We start from the raw sequence: 25,216 nt of genomic DNA, 5'->3' as shown, positions 1-25,216 counted from the left end.
AGCGGGTAGGGCATTTACCTTGCACGTGGTGGGCCTGGGTTCAATTCCTCCGTCCCTCTCAGAAAGCCCGGCAAGCTACCAAGAGTACCCTGCCCACACGGCAGAGCCTGGCAAGCTCCTCATGGCGTATTCGATATGCCAAAAACAGTAACAACAAGTCTCACAATGGAGACGTTACTCGAGCAAATCGATGAGCAACGGGACGATAGTGCTACACCACATGTTTCCCTCTAAGATTGGCTGCCTCCTACTTTGAGTCCTATCAGATGTGGTGCGGTAATCTTGGAGTATGGGTAAGGTGTGTGGTTTGAAGTATCATGCAGCCGTGAATGCGGCCACGTGGTCCAGGAATAGATTCACTCATGGGTGATGCTCTGCCCCAGCATGTAGACGCAGCCATGAGCATGGCAGTGGTTGGGTTCTGGAGGTTGTCAGCTGCCCGAGCTGGGTCCCTTGGGGTGGGGAAGGGTCTCACCTGCCCCCCTCTGGGGCACCCCGAGTGAAACAGCCTGGTGTGGGGTCCATCGGCATGGTTATGGCGAGCGCCATGCTATGCTCCCTCCCGGGAGAGAAGGACGTGCGGTGGGGAAATACCTTTGGCTTGCACCTGGGCTGATGAATAGAAACCTTGGAAATGACAGAGTTCCCGTATGAAAAAGGACTTCCATGTCTCTGCCCCGTGCCTTCCAGACCTGTCCCAACGCCCTGGGATGAACTCTGTGCTCCGAGGAAGTCCCCAAGGCACCAAGAGGGCTCTCAGTAAGGGCATCTTGTCGCTCCCCCTTTCATGCGGGGTCTGCGTTGGCAATGGTTTGTGTCTTGTATGACACACCCCGAGGACCCCTCCTTTGGCTTCAGTGGGCATGGCTGACACGTGCATGGATGCTTCCAAGCTGCTCTGCTCTCCGCTCTCGCCTCCTCTCTGTGCAGCCCTCGGAATCTCTGTCCTCAGCCCGGAGCCCTTTGGTCCCCATCCTGGGGGTGCCTGAGCCCCACAAGCAAGTCCAGCCACCCTGGCCTGAGCTGGACTCCTCTTTCCCAGCAACAGCTTCTTCCTCGCAACAGAAATCCCTTGGGAGCAGATTGTGTTCAAGCAGACACACCCACTGCCAGGGGACCCATGTGTCATGGGAAGGGGTCGGGCGGCTTGGGAGGCTGCCTCAGGCGGGAGCTCTAGGGCGGACCCCCCGGCTTGTTGTGCAGAGAAGTGACCACAGAGGGGCAGATGGACATGGGGGCAGAGGCTGCGTCAGCTGGTCAAGGGGAGAGACGGGGGCTTGTGACCCCCAAGCTGGCTTCCCTGCTCCTCCCGGGGTCTGGCAGGCAACACCAGCTTCGCCCTCTTTGCCCACTGTCCTTCTGTGCCGGCAACACCGTGGCCGCTGCTCTTTGGATTCCCCTGCCCGTGCCAGGGCAACCCCATTACGGTGAGTCTCCCCCCCAACTGCAACGAGGGGTGCCCAGGACGTGGGCTGCACAGAGAGGGCACAAAGGCGGAGAAGCTTGCCCTGCAGGTGGCTGTGGTGGCCATGCTGGTTAGAACCTCAGCACCACACAGGGTCTCCTGAGCACTGCCAGGTGTGGCCTCTGAGCACTACCAGCCATGACCCCCAAACTGGAAAAAAAACCCAAGAAACATAACACCAAAACCCCAGACAAGTTACCCAACAAAATTGGGACTTCAGATAAACCATGAATTAGTTTATACCCCATGAGAATTGAGGACCTGCCTATATAAAACACTTATAGCTTAGCTGGAGTTCAAATTCAGCTCAGCAGCCCGGCTCTGACCTCTCTCTCTCTCTCTCCTTCCCCATCTTTGAAGCCCTGGAACAAAGCTTCCTCCCCCGGGGAGTCTTCCTGGATTCCTCCCTCTTCTCACTACTTCTCCACAGTGTACAGCCTGCACGCAGTTGGGCATGTCTGACACATGTGTGCAGCTCTTAAAGCCTGTTGGAGTCAGAGCAGAGTGCTCCTCCTCTCCCTCCAGCCCTCCCCCACCCACCCCTTTCCAGAATTCAGTAAATGTTTGTGATAATCTTGTGTCCCCCTCTCACCCCCAGTCTTTTATTAGCCAGGTTTTCTACTAGAGAGGAGAGGCAGGCTCCCTCAGTGAGGACACAGGAGACCCACTCCCGACTGAGCCCTCAAAGCTGTGTGGCCTTGGGTAAGCATCTTCTACTCTCTGGGCATCCGTGTCCTCTGTGAGGGAAAGCCAAGGCCTTAGTCCCTTGTGCTGGCTGCACAGGTGCTGGCCCAGAGGGCTCGAAGAGTGTGAGTTTCCCAGCCCAGATGAACACGTCCAGGGTTCTTTTATTTCTTTCTTATTTTTTTTTTGGGGGGGGGATGGTGGTGGATGCTGGGAGATGAGACACCCAGCAGTGTTCAGAAATTACTCTTGGCTTTGTGCTCAGGGAGCACTTCTGGTGGGGTTCGGGGAACCACACAAGGAGCCAAGGGTCGAAGCCAGAGACAGAGAGAGGTCAAAAGGGTTGGAGTGTAGCCCAGGTCAAACCCCCATCTAGGCAAGGCCACTGCCCTGCCAGCTGTGCTGTAGTTCCGACTTGGATACACTTTAATTTTTCTTTTTTTTTCCTTCTTCCTTTTTTAGATTTTTAAAAATTTGTTTATTTATTCGTTTATTTTTTGCTTTTTGGGTCACATCCGGTGATGCACAGGGGTTATTCCTGGCTCATGCACTCAGGAATGACTCCTGGCAGTGCTCGGGGGACCATATGTGATGCTGGGAATCGAACCCGGGTCGGCTGCATGGAAGGCAAATGCCCTACCCGCTGTGCTATTGCTCCAGCCCCATACACTTTTTCCTTTTGTTTCTGTTTCCTTTGTTTTTGGCACACACCCAGCTGTGCTCAGAGCTGGCTCCTGGCTCTGCACTCAGGGATCACTCCTGGCAGTGCTTGGGGGACCCTATGGGGTGGCAGGGATTGAACCCAGCTCTGTTGTGTGCAAGGCAAATGCCCCCACCTGCTGTGCTATGGGTCCGGCCATAGCAAAAGGATACACTTTTCCTCTTGGATACTTATGATGCTCTGCAGGATGAGATGATCCCCCAGTCCCTTCTGCTTCCCACATTCCTGGCGTCTTCGACGCTAAAATTAGACATGCGTGCTCATCGCCGAGAAGAACTGGTAGGCAGAGAGGCATCTGCATTCTCTCTCTCTCTCTCTCTCTCTCTCTCTCTCTCTCTCTCTCTCTCTCTGGGATTTAATTTCGGCTGCTTCTCTGTGGGCAGTGGCAACCGAGGCCTGAGTCAGCAGCAGGTGAACCATCCCCGAGGGCCTCCTTCCTGGGCAAGCTCTGGGGCTTCCCCAGGGAGCAGCTCTCTGCCCAGATCTCAGCTCAAAAGCATCGCTGAGGACCACAGAAAAGTTGTCACCTCGTATAGCTTCTGAGTCTGCTTAGGATGTCAGGGGAGAGGTGGGACGTGGAAAGGGGCCTTTCGTGCTCAGCTGATCGCTCCCTGCACTGGCCCAGAGGCAGGGAGCCACGAGACGAGGAGGGGGACAAAGGAAGGAGCCCTGGGCTCATTCTGGCCTTCTGACTATGTTTCCAGCCACCCCTGCCCAGGGCACTTCCCCTTTGGGGGGGGGGGTGTTTTAGTTTTCTCCCCTGATAAAGGAGTTGTTCAGTCTGCACGTTCATCTCTATCCTTCACTTCAGACTCAACAGCCAAGTAAACCACCCCTCATCTCTTTCTCCCGCTCAGTTCCATTTGTCTGTTGTTTGGGGGCCATCCTTGGCAAGTAGCTCATGGGCTACTTCCCAGCAGTGCTCAGGGCTTAGCCTCAGAGGTGCTGGGGTGGGGACAATGTCGTGTTGGGAATCTGATCTGGGGTGCACGCCAACCTTTCTGATCTCTGTCCCCCATACTGTTCAATCCTTACAAAAAGGATTCAAGGCAACCCCCTAACTTTTCCAGCATGCTACAGAGGGAAGTGGTTTATCTGGTGTCACTGAGCGAGGGCTCTCCTGGTTACTGAGTTAACACCCACTCCTGTCCGTCCACTCCAGCACTTCGGAAAGGCTCAAATTCAAAAGAACACACCTCAACTTCAGAGGTCTGGGACTGGAGAGATAGTACGGAGGGCAGGGTGCTTGCATGTGGCTGACCCGGGTTTGATTCTTGGCATCCCCAGGAGTCATTCCTGAGTGCAGAACCAGGAGGAACCCCTAAGCATCCATTGGGTGTGCCCCCTTCCCCTCAAAAAAAAAAAGAAAGAAGGAAAAAGAGAAAAAGAAACAAGCCAGAAATCTAGACAGGGTAAGTATCACAGGAGACAGCAAATGCCAATTGCAGGTCTAAGTAGAAATGAAACAGCTCTGCAGTTCAGCGGATGTGGGGTTTCAAGAAGGGAGGGAGGAAGGAAGCCAGGGAAAGAAGGGAGGGAAGGAAGGAGAGGAGGAAGGGAGGGAGGCAGGGAAGAAGGAGGGGAGGGAGCGCGTTCAAGCTAGATGCCTACTGATGCACAGACAGCCGGGTGGCTCTGCAGCCCACCTCCCGCCCCCGCCCTGGCCTCCCCCTGCCTTCCCTCCCTCTGCCCGTCTCCTGCAGTGAGTGATGGCGGAGGCCGGGCCCAACACTGCTGCCTCATCCCTTGCAGACACTGGCAAGGCTGAATTTAGCGCAGGGGAACGTGCTTTTTCTTTTCCCCAAAAAAGTCGACATCTTCCTTAAAACTTAAGAAAAGGACTATTTTTGAACTCTGAAAAAGAACATCGAGTTCTCCCTCCCCCCTCTGCCTTGGCAGGGCTCACTCCAAGAGCTATTCCACGAGGGGGGGGGCAGAGGGGGTGCAGAGATAGCGGTGCCCATCCGAGCTCCTCCGGGGGCCAGCCGCTGGGCTGCTCTGGGCCTCGCTGGAAGGCTCCCAGGAGCAGGTGGGAGAAGGGGGCGTGGACCAAGTGCCCGTCACTTGGGGAGGGGTGGGGGGTGCAGCAGAAGCCAGGGGAGGTCTGGCTAAGCCGTCCCTGAGTGTCGCAACAGTTAGGGGGCGCCAACTGCCCTCAGGGCTGCGTGGAGTCTCCCTACCCCCAGTTCTTTCTGGGGTCCATGATTGTGACTCGGGCCCTCCTCCCTGCTCCCCTCACCAAACTGATGGTTCCAAATGCTCCAAGCTGACTCAGTGGCGTCCAAGTGCCAACCCAAGGCCACAGGCCAAGCCCCCGGGCCGAGGGGGGGGGCTGTGCCTTCTGCTCGGCACCCTCAGGGGGACACTTTCACGTTGGCAGGTTTTGGGGCTGTTCTCTCCCCATACTCTGGCCCACGCCCCCAAGGCCAGGGCTGAATCGGCTGCGTGCTGGTGTCGCAGATGGGGACCCAGTGAGTCACACAGACAAGCAGAGGCCTGGCCCCAGCCGGGCCCCAGCTAAGCAGGATGACACGTCGCGGGGGTGTCCTCCCACATGTCCCTGTTGCTGCCAGCAAGCCAGCCTGCCGTGCGCCTGCAGAGCTGGTGTCTGCCTGGGGTGCAGCACCCCTGCACGCCCTAAATCCTCCTCCTCCTCCTCCTCCTCCCCCTCCCCCCCCTCCTCCCTCATCTCCCCATCCCCGACCCCAGGCCACTCACTCTCCTTTGTCATTTTTCTTCTTTTGCTTTTTGGGGGGTGGGGGCAATACCCAGCATGGCTCGTGAATGGCTCCCGGCCGGGTGCTCAGGGGTCCCTGAAGTCCTGGGGCCCAGAGTCAGGGCTCTGTACACAGTACACGTGCCCTGGCCGTCTGTGCCCTCCCGCCGGTCCCTCCTTTGTCATTTCACACACGCGCCCCCTCTTGTGCCTGCTTGGCCTGGGTTCTGCCAGCGGGGGAAGAGGCCGCTTTTGTTCCTTTTTAAATATATGTGTATATATATATATATATATATATACACACACACACACACACACATATATATATATATATATATATATATATATATATATATTTAGGTGGAGTGATAGCGCAAAGGGTAGGGTGTTCACCTTGCACGCGGCCGGCCCGGGTTTGATTCCTCCACCCTTCTTGGAGAGCCTGGCAAGCTACCCGTGGCATATTCAATATGCCAAAAACAATAACAACAAGTCTCACAATCGAGACATTACTGGTGCCCGCTTGAGCAAATCGATGAGCAACGGGATGACAGTGACAGTGAGAGGTTCTCTCCCCATGGCTCTGTCAGAGCCTGGCACCCAGCAGGAGCTCCGGGCAAATGTCTGCTGGGTGTGAAGGAAGGAACAGAGGGGTCAGAGTTCACGGGTAGGCTCTGGCCCCCTGAGTCGGCTTGGCCAAGACTGCAGGGCACCCCGAGACCCCGCTGGCCTGTCCCCCTTTGCACCCTCCGGGGGTCCCCGTGGCTATGTAGGTCCTGGAAATATGTGCTCCCCCTTTGCCCTGTTCCTGGAGCTGCTCCGGACAGAGCAGATGGCGCAGCCACTGTCTCTGGGGAAGGCCCAGGGCCTGCCTGCCCCCCACAGGGCGCCTCTGGGGCTCTGCTCAGGCGCTCTGGAGGAGCCTCGCCCAGCGACCGGGCTCCCCTGCAGCCAGCGATGGGCTCCTCCCTCCCTCCCTCACCCTCGCCTCACCTTCAGGCACACAAGCCCACAGAAGTGGGGTTTCCACCATCGCCCTTCAGACCGCTGCTGCCCGGGTCCCCTGCACTGGATCTCACCTGGCCCCACCCACCGTCCCAGTCTCTCTTACTCACGAACTAGGGTCTGCCCTGGTGAGAGGACCCTGTGCGGGTGTTTACACCGGCCCATCTGTGGGACTCTGCCATGGCCGCCCAAGGTCAGTCGTGACTCTCATTAATGGCACCTGCATCTACTTCGTGTCTGGAGCCAGAAATCTGACCCTTCACTGACAGTCCCTTTCCGCCCTCCTTCTCTTTCTCCTTCTCCTCTTCCTCCTTCTCCTCCTCCTCCTCCTCCTCCTCCTCCTCCTTCTCCTTCTCCTCCTCCATCTCTCCCATCCTGCTCTGGGGTAATGAGAGTGGCCATCAAGCCTGCAGCAGATAAAGACCAGGCGTCCCTCTGGGCCAGGGGGCAGAGGAGGGGCGGGGGGTAAAGGGGGGTTGCTGGGGCACTCAATGGGGGCAGGGTCGGGAGGGCCGTGAGAAGACCAGGGTGGGCAGCCAAGCACTCTGGATCTCAGCCCACCTTCCGGAGAGTCTGGGCTGCCTAGGACAGCACGCTGGGACGCACATGGCCACGGAGATGAGGGTGCACACGTGGGACGTGGTGGGGGAGCGTCACCTCCCAGCCCTGCTCTCCGGGCCGGGCAAAGCTGCAAAATCTGCCACTGCTCCTTGTGCACCCCCAAACCCGAGAAGCCTGTGCTGTCTCCCCCTTCTCTTCTCGTCCCAGGGGACAGGGTTGGATGCCAGGGCTGGGAGTGGGGTTCCCACGGGTCCTCTCACCCCTCCCCAGGATCGGGGCTGGTGGCAACAACAGGGAGTTCGCTGGCGTCACGGACCTGGGGGTGGGTGGGGGAGGTTCTCATCTCTGTCTCCCTGCTCTCGGTTTCTATTGGAAGACTTTTGCTCTTTTCCAGCCCTTGCTAGGAGCAGAGAGGGTATTCATGCAGACAGGCCCGACCCTTCTGGAGGGTTCAGAGACGTTTCCGGAATGCGGCTCACCTGCGATGTCGCAGAGTTCTGCATCCGAGGCGTTGGCCAAGGCCTCCTCCAGCTCCGGCTCCAGGGTGACGCTCTCTAGCACAGGGTCCATTGGCTTCTGCTTGGGCACCCAGACCTTCCCTGCAGACACAGAGTGGGGACGCAGTTCTTGAGGACGCGTGGCCGGAGGTGGGGGGGAGGGGTCTGCCTCTGTCTACAGCCCCCGTGGGCAGTCTGGAGCCCACTCGAGGTTCCGTGTAGAGACGGAGTCCCAGACCTTCCCCACGGAACAGGTATCTCCAGAGAAGCACCTTGCGGTATGTAACAGCTTTGCAAGTCAGCCAAGGCTGTCTGCTTGCTCTCTGAAACACCGGTTGATAGTCTGTACCACATGGGGGCCAGAGTGATAGTGCAGCCAGCAGGGTGCCTGCCTTGCACGAAGCCAACACAGTTCGATCCCTGGCATCCCATATGGCCCCCTCCCAGCCCTGCCAGGAGTGATCCCTGAATGCAGAGCAAGGAATATGCCCTGAACATTGCTGGGTGTGGCCCCAAACGAACGAATTGTACCATATAATATTTTTTATGAGGAGGGGTCACACTCAGTGATGCACAGGGGTTACTCCTGTCTCTGCACTCAGGAATTACCACTGGTGGTGCTCAGGGGACCATATGGGATGCTGAGAATCGAACCCGGCTCAGCTGTGTGCAAGGCAAACGCCCTACCCACTGTGCTATTGCTCCAGCCCTACATAATCATTTTTAAGTAAAAAAAATGCAGAGAAAGAAAGTGAAAGGGAAAAGAAAAAAATGATTTCTGTTCATAGATGACATGAACTTTTATGTACAGGTTCCTAAAGATTCCACACACAGCAACCTATCAGCAGGACCTGGGAGAGCTCAAGGGCTGTACATACACTCTGTATGCAGGGGGTGTGGGCTCCATGCCTGGCATTACATGGCGCCCAGAATACCACTGGCAGTGACCCGGAGTCTAACTTAATTAAGGAGGTGAAAGACTCATGCACTTCAGTATGTAATATTGCTAAAAGAAAAAGAAGACTCCAGTAAATCATTCTATCTTCGTGGACTCAAAGACAATATTAGATGACAATACTTCCCAAAGTAAAACACAGACTCAATGCCATTGTCATCACAATTGTAATGGTCTTTTTCGTTCTTTGGTAAAATTGGAAAAGCCAATCCTTGATTTCCTATGGAATTGCAAGAGGTTTTTAGTAGTCAAAACAGAGATGATAAAGAAGAAAGTTGTACTCCGAAAGAGTGGAACATTAGTCACAAAAGGAAATGACATCCTGATCCTAAAGTAAAATCATTAGTCACACAAGGAAATAACATCCTGATCCCAATGTAAAATCATTTGGAACTGTCATAAGATGGATAATAAACAATGGAATAGAACTATGAATCCAGAGGAAAAAAATCTATATATTTATGGCAAACAGCTCTGATAGGGATGCCAGGCTCCCTCAGGGGGAAAGAAATATTTCTTCTGTAAGTGGAATTGGGACAATTGGAAATCCAGATACAAAGAATAAAGTTAGACTCCTGCCTTAAATCATGACCCTTCCCCCATGAATTGAAATGGATTGTATACATAATTATAAGGGCTAAAATGATAAAACTCTTAGATGATGACATGGCTTAAATCTTCATGACGTTAGATTTAAAAATGAATTCTTTAAATTTGACAACAAAAGCATAAGACTCCAAGGGAAAATATTAGGAAGTTGAAAAGACAACACACTGAATGGGGGAAAATATTCTCAAGTCTTATATCTGATAGTTGTCCTGTATTCATAATAGACAGATTGAAAACTCAACAACAAACAAATAACCTAATTTAAAAATGGGCAAAGGGCTCATATAGACATTTCTACACGGTTACAAAGTAGCTCATGATTGGTTTCAGTCATACAATGTTCTAATCCCCATCGCTTCACCAGTGTACATCACCACCCAAACGGCCAATAAGCACGTGAAGAGATGCACACCATCACTGATCATTAGGAAAATGCAATTCAAAACCTCGTGAGATGCCACTTTATATCTATTAGCAGGGTTAACATTTTGAAAAATGAAAGTAAAAAGAGAGGAAGAAGGTGCTGACAGGGGTCTGGACGAATCCAATTCCTTGTAACTTGCAGGCGGAACTACAGAGCCATGTAGCTGTTAGGGAATTCTGTCTGTCAGTTCTTTGTTTTGGGGGCACACACGGCAGCGTTCAGGACTTACTCCTGGCTCTGTGCTCAAGAGTCACTTCTGGCAGTGCTCGGGGGACCATATGGGGTGCCAGGGATTGAACCCGGGTTGACTGTGTGCACGGCAAGAGACCTACCCTACAGTACTATGGCTTTAGTTCTGGTAGTCTGTCAATTCTTCAACAAAATTAAATGTTGAGTTACTATGTGCTCCATCAATTCTACATGTAGGTAAACACCCAAAGGAACCAAAAACAGGTGAAGCAATGTTCATAGCAGCACTAATCACAACAGTTAGAAGGTAAAATCCACTAAAATGTCCATCAGTGGACGAATACATAAACAAACTGGGACATTAGTCAGTCAAAAAAGGAAATGACAGAGTTTCAAAGACAATGCTAGGTGAAAGCAGCCAATCATGGGGCTGCATATGATTTCACTTATAGAAACCATTCAGAATAGGTAAACCCACAGACACACAATGGTGGCTGCCAGGGGCTAGAAGCAGGGAGGATGGAGAGAAACTTTATCAGATGCAAGATCCCATGTTGGTGGGATGAAAATGTCTAGGATCTAGATGGAGCTGTTGTCTCCATAACATCTAAGATATGTAGCGAAGACCACTGACTTGTCCGCTTCCAGGCCATTTGAATTCCACCAGAGTTAGTAAAGGAAAAGAACACCACGGCTTACTTTGGCCGCTAATTAAGAATAGCCTGGAAGGGACTCAGAGGGAAGCAGGGAGAAGGGTAGGTGGCCCCTGCGACAGTCCACAGATGATGGTGACTTAGCCAAGGTTACAGTGGCAGGGAAGGAGGGAAGGAGGGAGGGGTAGAGGGAGCAGAAAGCATGAAGAGAAATGCCAGGACTGTCATTAAAACTGGGTCCATGGCGCTGTCTCTGCTTTTTATCTTTTGACTTTTTTCCTCCCCCTCGTTTTCCCCCCCACACCCCTCCGGGACTCAGTGACGTAGACAAGAAGAACACACAACAAACTGTTTGTGGACAAACAGATCTGGGGAGGGCAAGACCCACAGAGAAAACAAAAGGCCTTAAAAGAAGCCCACTGTGAAATGGATGGATGGCAGTGACTCAGATGAACAGAGCTTGGGCCCGGAGTCAGAACAGTTAGGTTAGGACGTGTGACCAGCAAGCGCCCGGCCTGGATTCGAGTCCAGGAACCACCTGGTCCTTCAGCATCCCGGGGGGTAGCCCTGAGTGGGTGGTCTGAGTATCCCCAGCACTGTCGGGTCTGAGCAGCAACGCACACTCAGGCATAGAAACATCCGCCTGGTTGGCCGCGAATCTCTGGCGGCTGCCCAGAGCAATCATGGCAGAACCAGACACGCTAGCCTGGCCTTAATGCAGCCCTCGTCACGACCTCATGCAGTGGACATTACGGTTCTCAGCCCCATGCTGCAGAGAAACATGGAGAGTGGCCACGAAGCCCCCATGGGGGCTCCCAGGGGGCAGCTCCAAGTACATGCGGCTCCAGGCTGGGTTTAAGTCTGTGCCATGCTCAGGGACACTCAGCTTGGCGCTGCTGGGGGGACCAGGCAGAGGCTCCGGAGATGGACGAGAAGGAAGAGGAGGAAGAGGAGGAGGAGGAGGAGGAGGGAATAAATGCTTAGAAACAGGTGGCATGCGGCAAGCCAGCAGAGTAAGCGCAGTGCAGGGGGTGGGAGCAGGGCAGAAAGGACAGGAGCTCAGGAGGTCCTGGAGGGTGAGCAGGTCTGGAGTGCCCGTCTGCTCCCCAGAACCTTCTAGATGTTTTGCCCAAGACTGGGGCAGAGACCTGGAGGGGTACTGCAGCTGAACTCTGCCTAGGAAACAGGTGCTGGTCTGCACAGGACGGGCAGCTTGTCGGCATCACGGCTACTCTCAGCTCATGGCTCCCTCTCTCTCACCTTCACAAGCGTCTGGGTGCAAGTGCATGACACCCAGGACCCTCCGCCAAGGGAAGACTGAACGGGGTGGAGTGGGGACATGCTTGCCAGAGGGGCCATGGGGCCTACTTTGGTTTACCCCAAAACGCCGCTAAATTGGTGTCATGCATTGATGCTTCTGGTTGGTGTTTCTTGGCCAGAGACCAGGGCAAGGAGGCCCAGGGACATCTGACCCCGACACAGGGTCTGGGACACAGGTGGCACTCAGCAATGCACAAGGCAGTGACACAGGGCCTGGCAGACAGGCGGCACTCAGCAATGCACAGGCAGCGACATATCCGTAAGCGCAATGTGGTTCAGTACCTCGCTTCTCCCCTGTGTAGGGGACCAGATCTTCTCGGTCCTTAAACTCCTTGGCTTGCTTTTCCAAGTGATCCAAGAGCTCCTCCCTCTTAAAGGGGCCCGTGGGCGCCTTGGTGGTCTGATCCTTCTGCCTCAGGCCTGCGGGCAGCAGTGCATTCTACAGTGGTGGTTGTGGGGGCCGGGAGAGACAGAGACCGAGAGAGAAAGAGAGAGAAAGAGAAAGAGAAAGAAGAGAGTGGTCAGCCGCGGACAACGTGCATTTCTCCAGCAACTCATTGTTGAACAACGAGGGCCTTGGAGCTGACGCAACGATCCAAGCTCCTGGCTTGACGCGACCCTGGGGCACGACTAGCGCTTTCGGGGTCAGGGGTGTGAGGAGCACAGAGGGGCAGCTCCGTGGGCATCTGCAGTGATGATGCGGGCATCTGGAGGCCTGCAGATCTTTACATCTTAGGCACAGAAGGTGCCCGGGGAGAGAGAGGGAAGCCCCGAGGAGGTCAGGGGTAGGGTTGCGGGTGCAGAAGGAGGCTGGAGGAGGCTGAGCCCGGGACCCCGTGGTGGTGGTGGTGGTGGGTTGAGCAGAGCTGTGCAGGGGGGTGGGGTGGGGGAGGGTCCAGCCTGCTTTCAGCCCCGACGACAGCTCTCCGCTCTCCTGACACCCGAGCACGGGCCATGCTGCTGGGCTGTTAAATATTTTGAACGTCGCCCCTGGAGATGGGTCTCTCAAGAAAGATAACACCAACCAATCATCGTGTTTTTTTCCCGTCAAACTCGGGCAGGCTTGTAGGTGTGGGTTTACTTGGAAGGCAGACTCCTAATTAGGGTGGATTGGGATGGCCAGGGCTTTGCTCTCCCTGGGAGCCTCGGAGATCTCCAGGAGCTGAGAATTGCCAAGGCGCTTCAAGATCCCCTTCGTCTGCCCCTTTCCTCCAGGGGGGAGCCAAGGCCCTGAGCAAGGAATGATGCACCTGGGGAGTTTCAGCGATCAAGGCAGCGCCCAGAGCAGGGCCCTTCCTCGTATCTCGGGGAGAAGGCCGTCTTCACGCCTGAGCCCCGCCTCCTTCATTTTAGCTACTTATTTTGGTTAGGGGACCACACCGGGCAGAGTTTGGGAGGCGTTTCTGGCAGTGCTCAGGGGACCGTGTGGTGCTGGAGGGCTTGAACCCAGGTCTCCCACGAGCCACGCACGTGCTCCAGCCCTTGGCGCTCTCCACCTGGTTTGTTTATTCCCTGTCCATCCCAACAAAAAAACAGAGGATACCTGGAAGGCAGAACTCAACTTTTTTTTTTTTGCCACGATTACCCATTTGGCTAAGCTGGAGGTGTGTTCCATCAGAATGCCTATCTCGAGTTCCGTAGCGGCACATTCCTCACCCTTTCCAGAAAATTCTCTCTGGGAGAGGGGCGATGACAGCGGGTACTGGAGGGGTTCCTGGCACAGCGAGGGAAGGGAATGCCGCGGTGCCAGGCAGTGTGGCTCTCTGACAAGGTATTTCAGCCCTGTCTGACCCCTTGGGCAGAGCGGTGGGGGCGACAGTGGTAGGACAGGCGGGCGAGCCTCACTCCAGGAGAGCTGAAGGGATGGGGGGTGGGGGGGTGGCAGGGGGTGCTGGTGCAGGGGTCCGGAGTGGTGCTGATGTACGTGCAAGCAGCTTTCAATCACAGGTCTGGAGGGACACTCGGGCACTAGGGGGCATTTGGCGATGGCCAGTAGGTAGACAATGAAGAGGAACGCTGAGCAAGGCCACAGACATGGCAATGCTCCCAAAGCGGTGGCCCGGGACCCCGTGGCTGGTAGAAGGGTCACAGGTGAGCCAGGCACTGAGGGGCCCGTCTCAGATGAGGAGGAGGGTTCCCGTGGCCGACTGTGTGTCTCTCTTTCTCTCCCGTGGCCGGGCGCTTGCTGCTGGCTCCGCTCACCATCCCCTGCCTGTTCCACTTGGCCAACTGCGTCCTGAGGACCAGTGATCCAGATTCCGAGTGACAGCCGGCACCTCACAGTTCACCCGCATCAGGTCTGAGCCCCCACTTGAGGGTCACGAGGCCTCCAGCCAATGGGCCTTGGACAGGTCGCCCATTCTTTCCGTGGCCCAGTTTCGATGGCACTCAAGTCTGAATGGTGAGTTGTTCTCTCGGCATTGTTGGGGAAATGTTAGTAGCTAGTGCACCACGCCGCGGAGCACACACAAGTGGTTGCCTACGATCACGGCTATTCTGGATGTCGGATCGCAAACACTTCCACAGGGCCAGAGAGATTGCACAGGGAGGAGAAACGCTAGGCACGTGCCCAGCCCTACTTCCATCCCCGGCACCACCTGGCCCCAAGTAACCAGTGGCCTTGGTGGTCACTGGTACTGCGGGGCCCACGCAGCACCAAAACTCATGTCTTTGAGTCACAGAGAGTAGCCCTGGTCCCCACAGCGCCCCTTGGGAGGCCCCCACAAATAAACAACTGACCACGGAAACAAGCTACTGGCTTTTCAAATCCGTCTTCTGTACAGGGGAGGTGTCATTCAAATAGACCTCAACATTTGAAAAACAGAAAACATACAGAGATCAAATGAAAAACACACAAACATAAAATGGATCTGGCACAGAGAGCAAGTGGTTTCCTGGGTCCCCACGAGGAAGGACGGGGCGAATCTGTGAAGGGTGCAGATGCCTGAAACGCACGGGCATATTTCAGCTCTGTACTGTGAGGACGGAAATCAGGGACCACTCCTGGGGGCTCAGGGGATTATGCGCTGCAGGGATCAAGCCTGAGCCTCCTGCACGCAGAGCCTGCACTCTGGTCCACAGCACCATCTCTCCGACCCCTCTCCATGATTTCTTGAAAAGTGTCGTGAGTTTGCAAAGCCTTTGCCCCTCCGTCCCCAGCATGTGGATGTCTGAAGCTGAAACAGGGGCTCTGAGCCTTTCAACCTTGCCCAGTTCACACCGAGGCTGGATAATCCCCGCTGGGGAAGGCTACTTGTTGCAGATCATTAAAGAACATCTCCGCCCTTTCTCCAGTGGATGCCGGGAACAACCCCTGCCAGCTGCGACAACCAAAGAGGTCTCCACACACTCCTTGGGACAGTCTAGTGGTAAGTCTCACGTGGCATCATTGCAAATGTGAAACAACAGCATTGGTACCCCTGCAAATATATACGCAATAGCAACAACACACTTTGCTAGATGGCCCTTGGAGAGTGGGGTCACATGGGCCAGGTACCACTGTGTTAAACACCCACATCATGATCATTATAGAGCAAAGATTTTTTTGTTGTTTTAGGGCTACAGCTAGTCTAGTGGTGCTTGGAGACTACTCCTGGCTCAGTGCTTGGGGGAGCATATGAAGTTCTACAATCCTAATTAGGGCTCCCATGTGCAAAGCAAAAGCTCCAGGGTTTTGCACCATCTCCCTTTCCCCAGAATAAAGATGCTTTTAGTGTATCTAAAAAACATTAATTACACTGCCTGTAAAAATGTAGCACTGTCACACTGTAGTCCCGTAGTTCATCGATTTGCTTGAGCGGGGACCAGTAATGTCTCCATTGTAAGACTTGTTGTTACTGTTTTTGGCATATCTAATATGCCATGGTAGCTTGCCAGGCTCTGCTGTACGGGCAGGATACTCTCAGTAGCTTGCTGGGCTCTCTGAGAGGGACGGAGGAATCAAACCCTGGGTCAGTTGTGTGCAAGGCAACCGCCCTACCTGCTGTGCTATCACTTCAGTCCTGTTAAAATGTAGTTCTATTTATTTAAATCTTAATTGAAAGCACTTAAAAAATGTCAAAGATCTTTAAAAATAATTCTTGGTTTATCTGATGTTTAGAGCAAATTTCATGGGCAAATCATAGGAGTCAAAGTTTATTTTCTCTCACTAAGTTGTCACTTAGTGAAATATCATGTGACTTTTGATTAAAGCTAGATACTTTTATTTATCATTTAAATTTTGTTCAAAAATATCATGCGACCTCACATGGCATATAAAAAAGTAACTCAAAGTCAGTCAAAGACCTATATGCTAGAGCTAAAACTACAAAACTCTAAGTAGAAAACACAGACATAAATTTTCATGACCCTGAACAAGCAGATGGTTCTGTAGATACGACACAAAAACAAAAGAAAGTAGAAATTAAGAAAATGAAAGGACAAATCCACAGATGGAAGAAATTCTGGCAAACCTCATATCTGATAAGGATCTGGTATCCAGAATATATAAAGGTCTCTTACATTTGAATAATATGACAATAACCCAGTTTAAAATTTAATTGCAAAGGGTTTGTATATACATCTCTCCCCAAAAGATATAAAAGCGACCGATAAGCACATGGGGAAAAAAGTTCACCCTCATTAGCCACTAGGAAAACACAATTCCACTGCTTCTTACCCTCTCAGATGGCTACAGTAAAAAGACAGAGAAAAAACAAGTATTGATAAGAATGTGGAGAAACTGTGATTCTTATATCGCAGGGTGGGGATGAAAACGGGACAGACTTCTGGAAAATAGTCTGGTAGTTTCTCGAAAATTTTAGGACTGTATTATCACCCAGGGCAGCAATTTCAAAATCCAGAGAGTTATCTGTGAGAAATGAGGGTGTCTGTCCACACAAAACACATGCAGAAACATTCCTGTAACGTTATTCATAGCAGCCAGGGGTGGAAACAAGGCAAATGTCCATCAGAGGAGAGATGGGTCAAAAAAAACGTGGTGTGATATTATTTAGCCATAAAAAGATATTTGAGTATGGACACACGCTACCACATAACTGAAAGCTTGAAGACACGCTGCTCCATGAAAGAAACCCCACACACAGAGTCTGGTGCCACTTACATAAGATATATCCAAAAGAATCAGAGAGTGGGTGAGTGGTTGCTTAGGGCTGGGGAGGAAGAGAAGGAGCTGAAACGGGGAATGATAGCCAGCGGGTGCGAGCTGCTGTTTGAGGTGATGGGAATGTTCTAAAGTGGACTGTGGTGACGGCTGTGTAAGGAAGAACTCACGAATATAAAATTGTGGGCTTCAAATGGACTCTTATGAGCTAATTGTATCTCAAAAATGGTGTTATCCAGGGGAATATTATGAAAGCATATTTATGTAAATATGCCATTTCTGCATTTTTGTTTGCTTTATGGGTCACACACGGCTGTGCCCTGGGCTTACTCCTGGCTGTGCTCAGGGGGAACTCAGGGGACCATATGTGGTGTCAGGGATGGAACCCAGCTGGGCCATGTGCCAGGTGAGCACCCTACCCACTGCACTATCTCTCGGGCCCCTCATTTCTTATTCATCCAACCATCATCCAAGGAATGAGCAGTGTGTGTCCCGCCAGCGTACTAAGAGCTGGGCCATGAGCCCCCAAAGAACTTTGGTGGAACTGGGAAGAGGGGAGACAAGTGGAGAAGTAGAGTAAAATGCAAAATAAATCTTTTTTTTTCCTTTTTGGGTCACACCCAGAGATGCTCAGGGGTTTTTCCTGGCTCTGCACTCAGAAATTAATCCTGGTGGTGCTTGGGGGACCATATGGGATGCTGGGGATTGAACTTAGTTTCGGCCGCATGCCGAAAAGGCAAACGACCTACCCATGGTACTATTGCTCTGGCCTGCAAAAGAAATCTTGATTATAGCATTGCACTGTAGCACTGTTTTCCCGTTGTTCATTGATTTGCTTGAACAGGCACCAGTAACATCTCCATTGTGAGACTCGTTGTTACTGTTTTTGACATATCAAATACTCCACGGGCAAGCTTTCCAGGCTCTGCTGTGCGGGCGGGATACTCTTGGTAGCTTGCTGGGCTCTCCAAGAGGAATGGAGGAATCAAACCCGGGTCGGCTGCGTGCAAGGCAAACAAATGCCCTACCCACTGTGCTATCACTCCAGTCCACCCAGCCTTCTTCACACCTCTTAAATTTAGTCTGTGGGTCTTGATTTCATGTCTCAGGAAGAGTGCTATAGGTGTGTGTCTTATCCCCAGTTCTTCCCCACTGACCTCCTTTCTCGGCTCTCAAAGAGTCTAGACAGACTCTTTTTTGACTTTTTTTTTTTGCTTTCTGGGGTCACACCCAGAGATACTCAGGGGTTTCTTCTGGCTCTGCACTCAGAAATTACTCCTGGTGGTGCTTGGGGGACCATATGGGATTATAGCACTATGAAGCATAATATAAACATAAGCATAAAAATATAAATATAGCATTACGTTTTTAGTTTTAATTCATCAATTTGGGGGAGGGAATTGGAGCCACAGGTGGCAGTGCACGGAGCCGAGTCCTGGCTCTGTGCTCAGGAATGACTCCTGGTGGTGCTCAGTGAACCAGACGTTGTACCAGGGATTCTAACTGGGGTTGCTCGCATGCAAGGCAAGTGCCTTACCCACTGTACTATTTCTCTGGCCCAGAAATCTCTTCATTTTTAAATACTGAGACACAATTCCAAATATTTTAAAAACAACTATTTGGAGCCACTGTCAAAAGCACCAAAGTCTGCAGGCCACATTCAACCTGTGTCCTGCCACTGTGCCAGGCCTGATATAGCAAAAGTCCAGCTAGTCATTCATTTATTCCATACATACTGATTGGGTGCCTTGAGCCTCTTAAGCTCTAGATGGAGGAAGGAAGGAATATTGGGGGTGGGGGGAAGGGGAAATTGAGAGGCAATTAAAAAATTTTAAATACATTAAAATTCTAACCTGTTCTTGGAGAAAAATCACAGGAGAGGAGGAAAAAAAAATCTATTCGTCCTTCCAGGGCTTCCCTATTCATGGTTTGTTAAATGGCAACTTCCTCTTAAAAGATGTAGTAAAACGAAAACTTGGATGTGAACCTTGAAAGATAACATCTCCGTTTAAGTTCTGCACTAATTCTGCAGTGCAGTTGTCCAAAGGCTCACAGAAACCTTGGCAGCACCTTAACCAGGGCTGTCCGGGGCTCCAGTGCCTTGCAGACTGGTGCCAGCTGGGCTGAAGATCAAGTATCTGTACGGCCATCGTCGCTATAGATAGCCTGGCTACGTGGGACGCCTGCCCCTCTCGGACCACGGCAGACTTGTTCAGATGTGCGCACACAACAACACAAACAGTGGGGCTGTGTGTGTCTGCACAGGTGCACTCAGCCGCTCTGTGCTGAACGGGCCCCGGACTTCTGGTAGTTCAGAGTTACAAAATCCGGAGTGGGGTGAGGCCATCTCTGAGTCAATTCCTTCATTTGAAATTGGGGACACTGAAGCTTTAGGAGACTGAAGTCACTTCCCCCAGTGACCCACAGCTGGTGAGCCACACTGCCGGGAAGCCTGAGGTTCTGCGGAGCTGATTCAGGGCGTGACCTGCAGGCTCAGGGATCCGTAGAACTGTGCTCAGGCGATCGCCCAGAAAACGTCTCTCAGCCTGCCTCCAAATAGGCGCCTAACGAGCACTGTGACCAACTTGGTCACAGTTCCTAGTAAATAGCTATGTTAAAGAATGAGGGGAGGAACACTGGGCCCTTGGGTGCCAGGAGTCCCGGGTTCCTGCCCGGGAGACACACTGCTGAATGATCTTACCAGACACAGGAGCCGCCAGGGGACCCTGCCCAGGGCGAGACTTCCAAGTGGTGGCCAAGTGGCCGCCACACCCACTGCCTTCCTCCAGGAACAAACACCCGCAACCAGACGAGGGAGGGCCCCCTGGAAGAAGCGGGCTTTTCTCTCCAATGTCTGAAGCCCAGACCTCACCTCTTCATCAAACTCGTCTCAGTTCACAGCTAGGGAAGCAGCTTGGAGGAGTGGGGCACGTGCTGTCCTGGGGTAAAGCAAAATCCCAGGCCAAAGGCTACTCAGGACTGCCTCAGACTTGTCCCCTGCCCTGTGTCCAAGGACCTGAGGCCCGAGCCGGCCTGAGACCCCCGCCTTCCCTCCCAGCCAATCACCGGTCAGCCCCCAGCCGCTGCCTTTGACAAGACACTTAACCAAAGAAGGCTTATTTTCAGGGGCCAGAGTGATAGTACTGCAGGTAGCATGCCTGGCCTATACATGGCCTACTGGGTTTGGTCCTTGGTACCCCATATGGTCCCCTGAGTCCCTTCAGGAGTGACCCCTGAGTGCAGAGCCAGCAGTCAGACCTGAGCATCACCGGTGTGGCCCCCAAACCAAACTAAACAAAGAAGATTCTTCTTCTTTTTTTTTTTTTTTTTTTTTTTTTGCTTTTTTGGGTCACACCTGGCGATGCATAGGGGTTACTCCTGGCTCTGCACTCAGGAATTACTCCTGGTGGTGCTCAGGGGACCATATGGGATCCTGGGAATCGAACCCAGGTTGACTGCGTGCAAGGCAAACGCCCTACCCACTGTGCTATCACTCCAGCCCCCTAAACAAAGATTTTTTTTTTTTCTCCCCCACAACAAGCTTTTTGGACTTCTGTTTTCCAGCTTCCCCCAGGGGAGTGAGGCCCTCAGGCCTCTGACTCCGGATATAGAGCGTCTGCCTCTGCACTGGGGGCAGCTGCCACCAGGTGCTGCAACAGAGCTCTCTTACCCCACACAGGGGGCTCCTCTGAGAGTGTGGCAGGCACAGGGGGCTACCCATTATGTCCCTCGAGGCAGAGGGGACCTGGGGTCCACACCTCTCTCCGAAGACCTCACCCAACACGCACACTCAGGGGGCCCTTCCTCCCTTTCCTTTGGCTCACAGGCCCCGGCCCGACTGCGGGACTGATGAAACCCAACAGTAGCCACTTCCCTCACCCAACATTCAGGCGCTTTAGTGACATCCACAGTGCTCTGTGGGCCCAGCCCGGTCACTGTTTGTGGTGGTGGCCCCCATCCCGGGGCACATGGTGCCCGGCACTCAGGGCGTGTGATGGGGCCGACCTCCCTTGCCTGGCTTTCTCTTAATCCCCCGTTCCTGCTCGTACAGGAAAAGCTTTACATGGTCCCTTGGGCACAGAAAGCATGACCGTGTGCCCGCTGGGCAGCTAGAGAGGAGAGGCGTGGCCCTGTGAGAGCAGAGGAAGCTGGGCCAGGCCTTAGGACGCTGCCCAGGGAACAGGTTGGTGGTCCCGAGAGGATGAGAAAGCAGCGTACGGAACAAGGAGGCTCAGAGGGCTGGAGGCCCGGCTTTGCCTGTGGGCACCCTGAGTTAGATCCGCAGTATGCCACACGGGCCCCTGGTGTTTTTTGGACAGTGACCCCTGAGCACCGTGCCAGGAGCAGCACAGCAGAAGTGCACGAATGTGGAATGAGGGGATATGTCTGGCTCGGGGAAGGGGCTGGTGGGAGTTTGACGCTCACAGGCTCAGAAATTCTTAGCCCCATGGACATCACGCTAGTCCAGGTCATCAGGCCTCCTGCTGGGACGATCTGAAAGGCTCTTAGCTGGTCTCTCCGCCTCGGGCCTCTCCAACTCTACTCCCTCTACTCCCCTCCCTGCCGCCAGCCAGCCAGCCAGCCGGACCCCACTGAAAGTCACTGGGCCATGCCACGTCCCTGCAGGCTCCTTGATGTGCAGCCACCCCATCTCCTGAGTCCCCCCCTCCCGACCCGCCTCCCCACCTTCCTCCATCAGACAGAGAGCTATCGAGTGGCGAATTGCACCAGCCCCTCTTCCTGGGTCAGCTCCCACAAGGCTGGCCACACTGCGCAGGTGTGCCCTGCCTGCTCGCTGCTGGGCCTGAGCCCAGGCGCCGCCCCTGTGGGAATTCTATGCCTCCCCCCAACACCTTGTGGTCATCTTTCCACGCCCTGCCCTTTGGCACCCTGTTCTGCCTCCTTCTTCCCCACTTTGTTCCGAGAATTCCTTCTCCCCAGATCTCCCAGATCTGGCAGGCTCTTATAGAATTTTGTTGTTGTTGCTGGTGGTGGTGCTCATTTTGGGCCCTACTTGGCAGTGCCCAGGGCTTACTCCTGGTTCTGTGCTCAGGGAATCACTCTTTTTTTTTTTTTTTAATGAATCACCGTGAGATACAGTTACAGACTTACAAACTTCTGTGCTTACATTTCAGTCATACAATGTTCAAGTACCCATCCCTTCACCAGTGCCTGTTCTCTACCACCAATGTTCCCAGTATCCCTCTCGCCACCCCCACCTCTTCCCACCCACTGCCTCTGTGGCAGACACATTCCCTCTTACTCTCTCTTTACTTTTGGGTGTTACGGTTTGCAATACAGTTACTAAGTGGCCAACATGTTTGGTCCATAGTCTACTTTCAGCATGCATTTCCCATCCCGAGTGGTCTCTCCAACCATCATTTACTTAGTGGTCCCTTCTCTGTCCCAGCTGCCTTTTTCCCCAGCACGTGAGACCGGCTTCCAAGCCGTGGAGTGATCCTCCTGGCTCTTATCTCTACTGTCCTTAGGTGTTAGTCTCCTATTATGTTTCAGGCATCACTCTTGGCTTACTCAGAGGATCATAATGGGTACTGGGGATTGAACCTGAGTCGGCCACATGCAAGACAAGTGCCCTATGTGCTGTACTATTATCTGGCCCTCATCAAATTCTTATCCTGTCTCTCAAGGATGCATCTTATTTTGCTGAATCCCCAGCACCCAGCCCAGGGGAGCCGGGAAAGATGCGTTCGGGATTGTCTGGGATAACACAACACAGAGGGATGTGCCAGTTGGGAAAAGGCTGGTAAGACTTGGGACACCTTTCATGCCCCCAGCAGATTTGGGAAAGAAGGAAACACATTATAAAATGTGCCAGGGCTGGGGCTGGAGCAATAGCACAGCGAGTAGTGTGTTTGCCTTGCACGCGGTTGACCCAGGTTTGATTCCCAGCATCCCATATGGTCCTCTGAGCACCACCAGGAGTGATTCCTGAGTGCAGAGCCAGGAGTAACCCCTGTGCATCACCGGGTGTGACCCATAAAGAAAAAAAAAGTGCCAGGGCAGGGCTGTCCAGGATAGGACCAGGGTTTACCGATGGGGACTGTAGGAAATGTCCAAGAGAACAAAACCTTTGCAGAGTTTTCTTTGGAGTCCTGGGCTAGATTGTTTCTGCCAGCTCCTCTCGCCCCTACTTGGGGTTTCTCCAGCAGAGCAATAGTACATCAAGGCCATCGAACAGGAAATCCCCTCAGTGACAGTCACGAAACTGTCTCCCCACAGTCACTGACCAAAACACCCCAACTCTCCAGAGGGGAACGTGGCCACTCATATTCACCACCACATCGCCACACTCCTTGCCACTACAGCCTGGCTGAATCATGGTGTTAAGTTCTGGTCAATGATGGGAGACAAATCTAGTGGCGATTTATAGGTCTAAGGTGTGTGACACTATAAATGTGTTGGCCTGTCCCCGGAAGTCTTATCCTTTACCCTACCATCAGCCCCTTTTACCCCATTTACCCACCCTTCATCCTCTGCTCTTTTGATGGCCATAACTTGGTTCTTAGAGTTGAATAGTTCATGGGGCTTGAGTGATAGGACAGTGGGTAAGGAACTAGCCTTGTATGTGCCAACCTGCGTTCGGTAACCAGCATCCCATATGGTGCCCCAAGCGCTCCAGGAGTCATCCCCGAGCACAGAGCCAGAACTAAGCCCTGAGCACTGCTGGGTGTGCCTTTCCCCCACCCTCTCCCCCCAAAAAAGAATGGAATAGTTTGCTTTTTGTTTGCTCATTCCTTTTTTTAAAAAAAATCTTCCACATATGACTAAAATCAAACGTGTGATATTTCTTTTCTTCTTTTGAAGAGGGGAGGAGGGGGGAGAAGTGGAGAAGAGAGGGTAGGGGGAGGAGAGGAGGTGAAGGAAGGGGAGAAGAGAGATGGAGGGAAGGAAGGGGGAGTGGAGATGAGAAGAGACAGGAGTGGAGGTGAGGAGAGGAGAAAGGGTGTGAATTCTGCCCTTCCCTGACTTATTTCACTGAACAGGATGCCCTTGGCCCCTGTGTTGTTCACAGCTAAGCAGTGTTCCACTGTGTAGACAGACAGACACAGCCTCTGTCGATGGGCACTCAGCTTCTTCCCAGCTGGGGGCTATGGTTAATAACAGTGCGATGAACTCGGGACACAGATCTCTCTCCAAATCCAAGCACACCCCTGCAGGATCCGCTGCACCTGGACCACACTGAGCTCCTGCCTCTGACTGTCAGAGGCTCTCCACTGGGTTTCCCGCGCTGGCTGCACCAGCAGTATTCACCCCACGGGGCATCTGCCTCACATCTCCGCCGACATCTGTCCCTGTCCTTTTGTAACAGCCATTCTCGGAGGTGGGAAGTGATATTCCACTGTTGTTTCTCTCTGCATTTTCCTAATAACAAGCGCTGTTCAGCCTCTTCTCGTGAGCTGGTTAGCCACCTGTATGCTTTCTCTGGAAAAATATCTATGCAGAGCCTCTACTCTTTTCTTTTTTTTTAATTGGGTTGCTCTCCCCTTCCTTGTTAAGCTGCAGGAGTTCTTTATGTGTGTTGAATATTCACTTTGTCGGATGTAGGATTTGCAATTGTCATCCCATCTGGAAAGTGTTTTATTGTTTGTTTAGGTTTTGGTTTTTATTTATTTTTGGGGTGGGGGTGGGGGGCACACCTAGCGATGCTCAGGGCTTACTGCTGGCTCTGAGCTCTGGGATCTGCCTCTGGCGGGACTCAGGTAGGACCATGTGTGGTGCTGGGGATTGAACCGGGAATTGACTACATGCAAGGCAAGTGCCTCACCCGCTGGGCTCTCTCTCCCCATCCGTCCTGCCCTTTCGGTGATCATGCCTCTTGCTGTGCAGAAGCTATTCTGTGCGCTGTAGTCCCAGTTGTTTGTTTTTGCTTTTGTTTCCTTTACTTTTGGAGTTGAATCCCCAAAGACACCTCTGAAAACTTTACAACCACATCCCTTCCACAAGTGGTCAAGTGAAAGATGAGCCAAGGTGGCAATATGCCCCAAGAAAACCGGCCCATCTTCCTTCCCTCATCTGCGTGACCTGTGTGGGGGTTGCTGGCTGCCTGTCCCATACAAAGGGTTCAGGAGAATGGGCCAGAGGTGGGGGGAGGGGTGTGTCTGTGGCGTCCGGGGGTGTGAGCTGGACCCAGTAAGGCAAATCTTTGGTGCTGTTAAACTTGGATGGTGGGGACATAAGAATAATTAGGACTTTCTTATATGTTTAACACGTCTCCTGTTACAAAGGTCAAAATAAAAAAGGAAAGTGCTGAATGTTTTCAGTTAGGGGACAGTCGGGAAGGCACCCTGGGGGAGG

General features: G+C 52.9%; 1 protein-coding gene across 2 annotated transcripts in view; it reads right to left on the bottom strand.

The window, feature by feature from the left end:
- Nucleotides 1-25,216, bottom strand: part of TMOD1 (tropomodulin 1) — an 85,636-nt gene that overhangs the window by 31,172 nt on the left and 29,248 nt on the right. For both annotated transcript variants that reach the window (XM_055139716.1, XM_055139711.1), the window contains exons 3-4: nt 12,082-12,238; nt 7,632-7,751 (exon numbers count right to left, since the gene is read on the bottom strand). In XM_055139716.1, coding sequence (XP_054995691.1) covers nt 7,632-7,751; nt 12,082-12,238 — 277 coding nt within the window. The remainder of the gene's footprint in view (nt 1-7,631; nt 7,752-12,081; nt 12,239-25,216) is intronic.

This window comes from Sorex araneus, chromosome 1, assembly GCF_027595985.1.
Source record: "Sorex araneus isolate mSorAra2 chromosome 1, mSorAra2.pri, whole genome shotgun sequence".
Taxonomy (NCBI): domain Eukaryota; kingdom Metazoa; phylum Chordata; class Mammalia; order Eulipotyphla; family Soricidae; genus Sorex; species Sorex araneus.
Note: the sequence above shows the minus strand (reverse complement) of the source record. Positions and strands in the feature narration are given on the sequence as shown.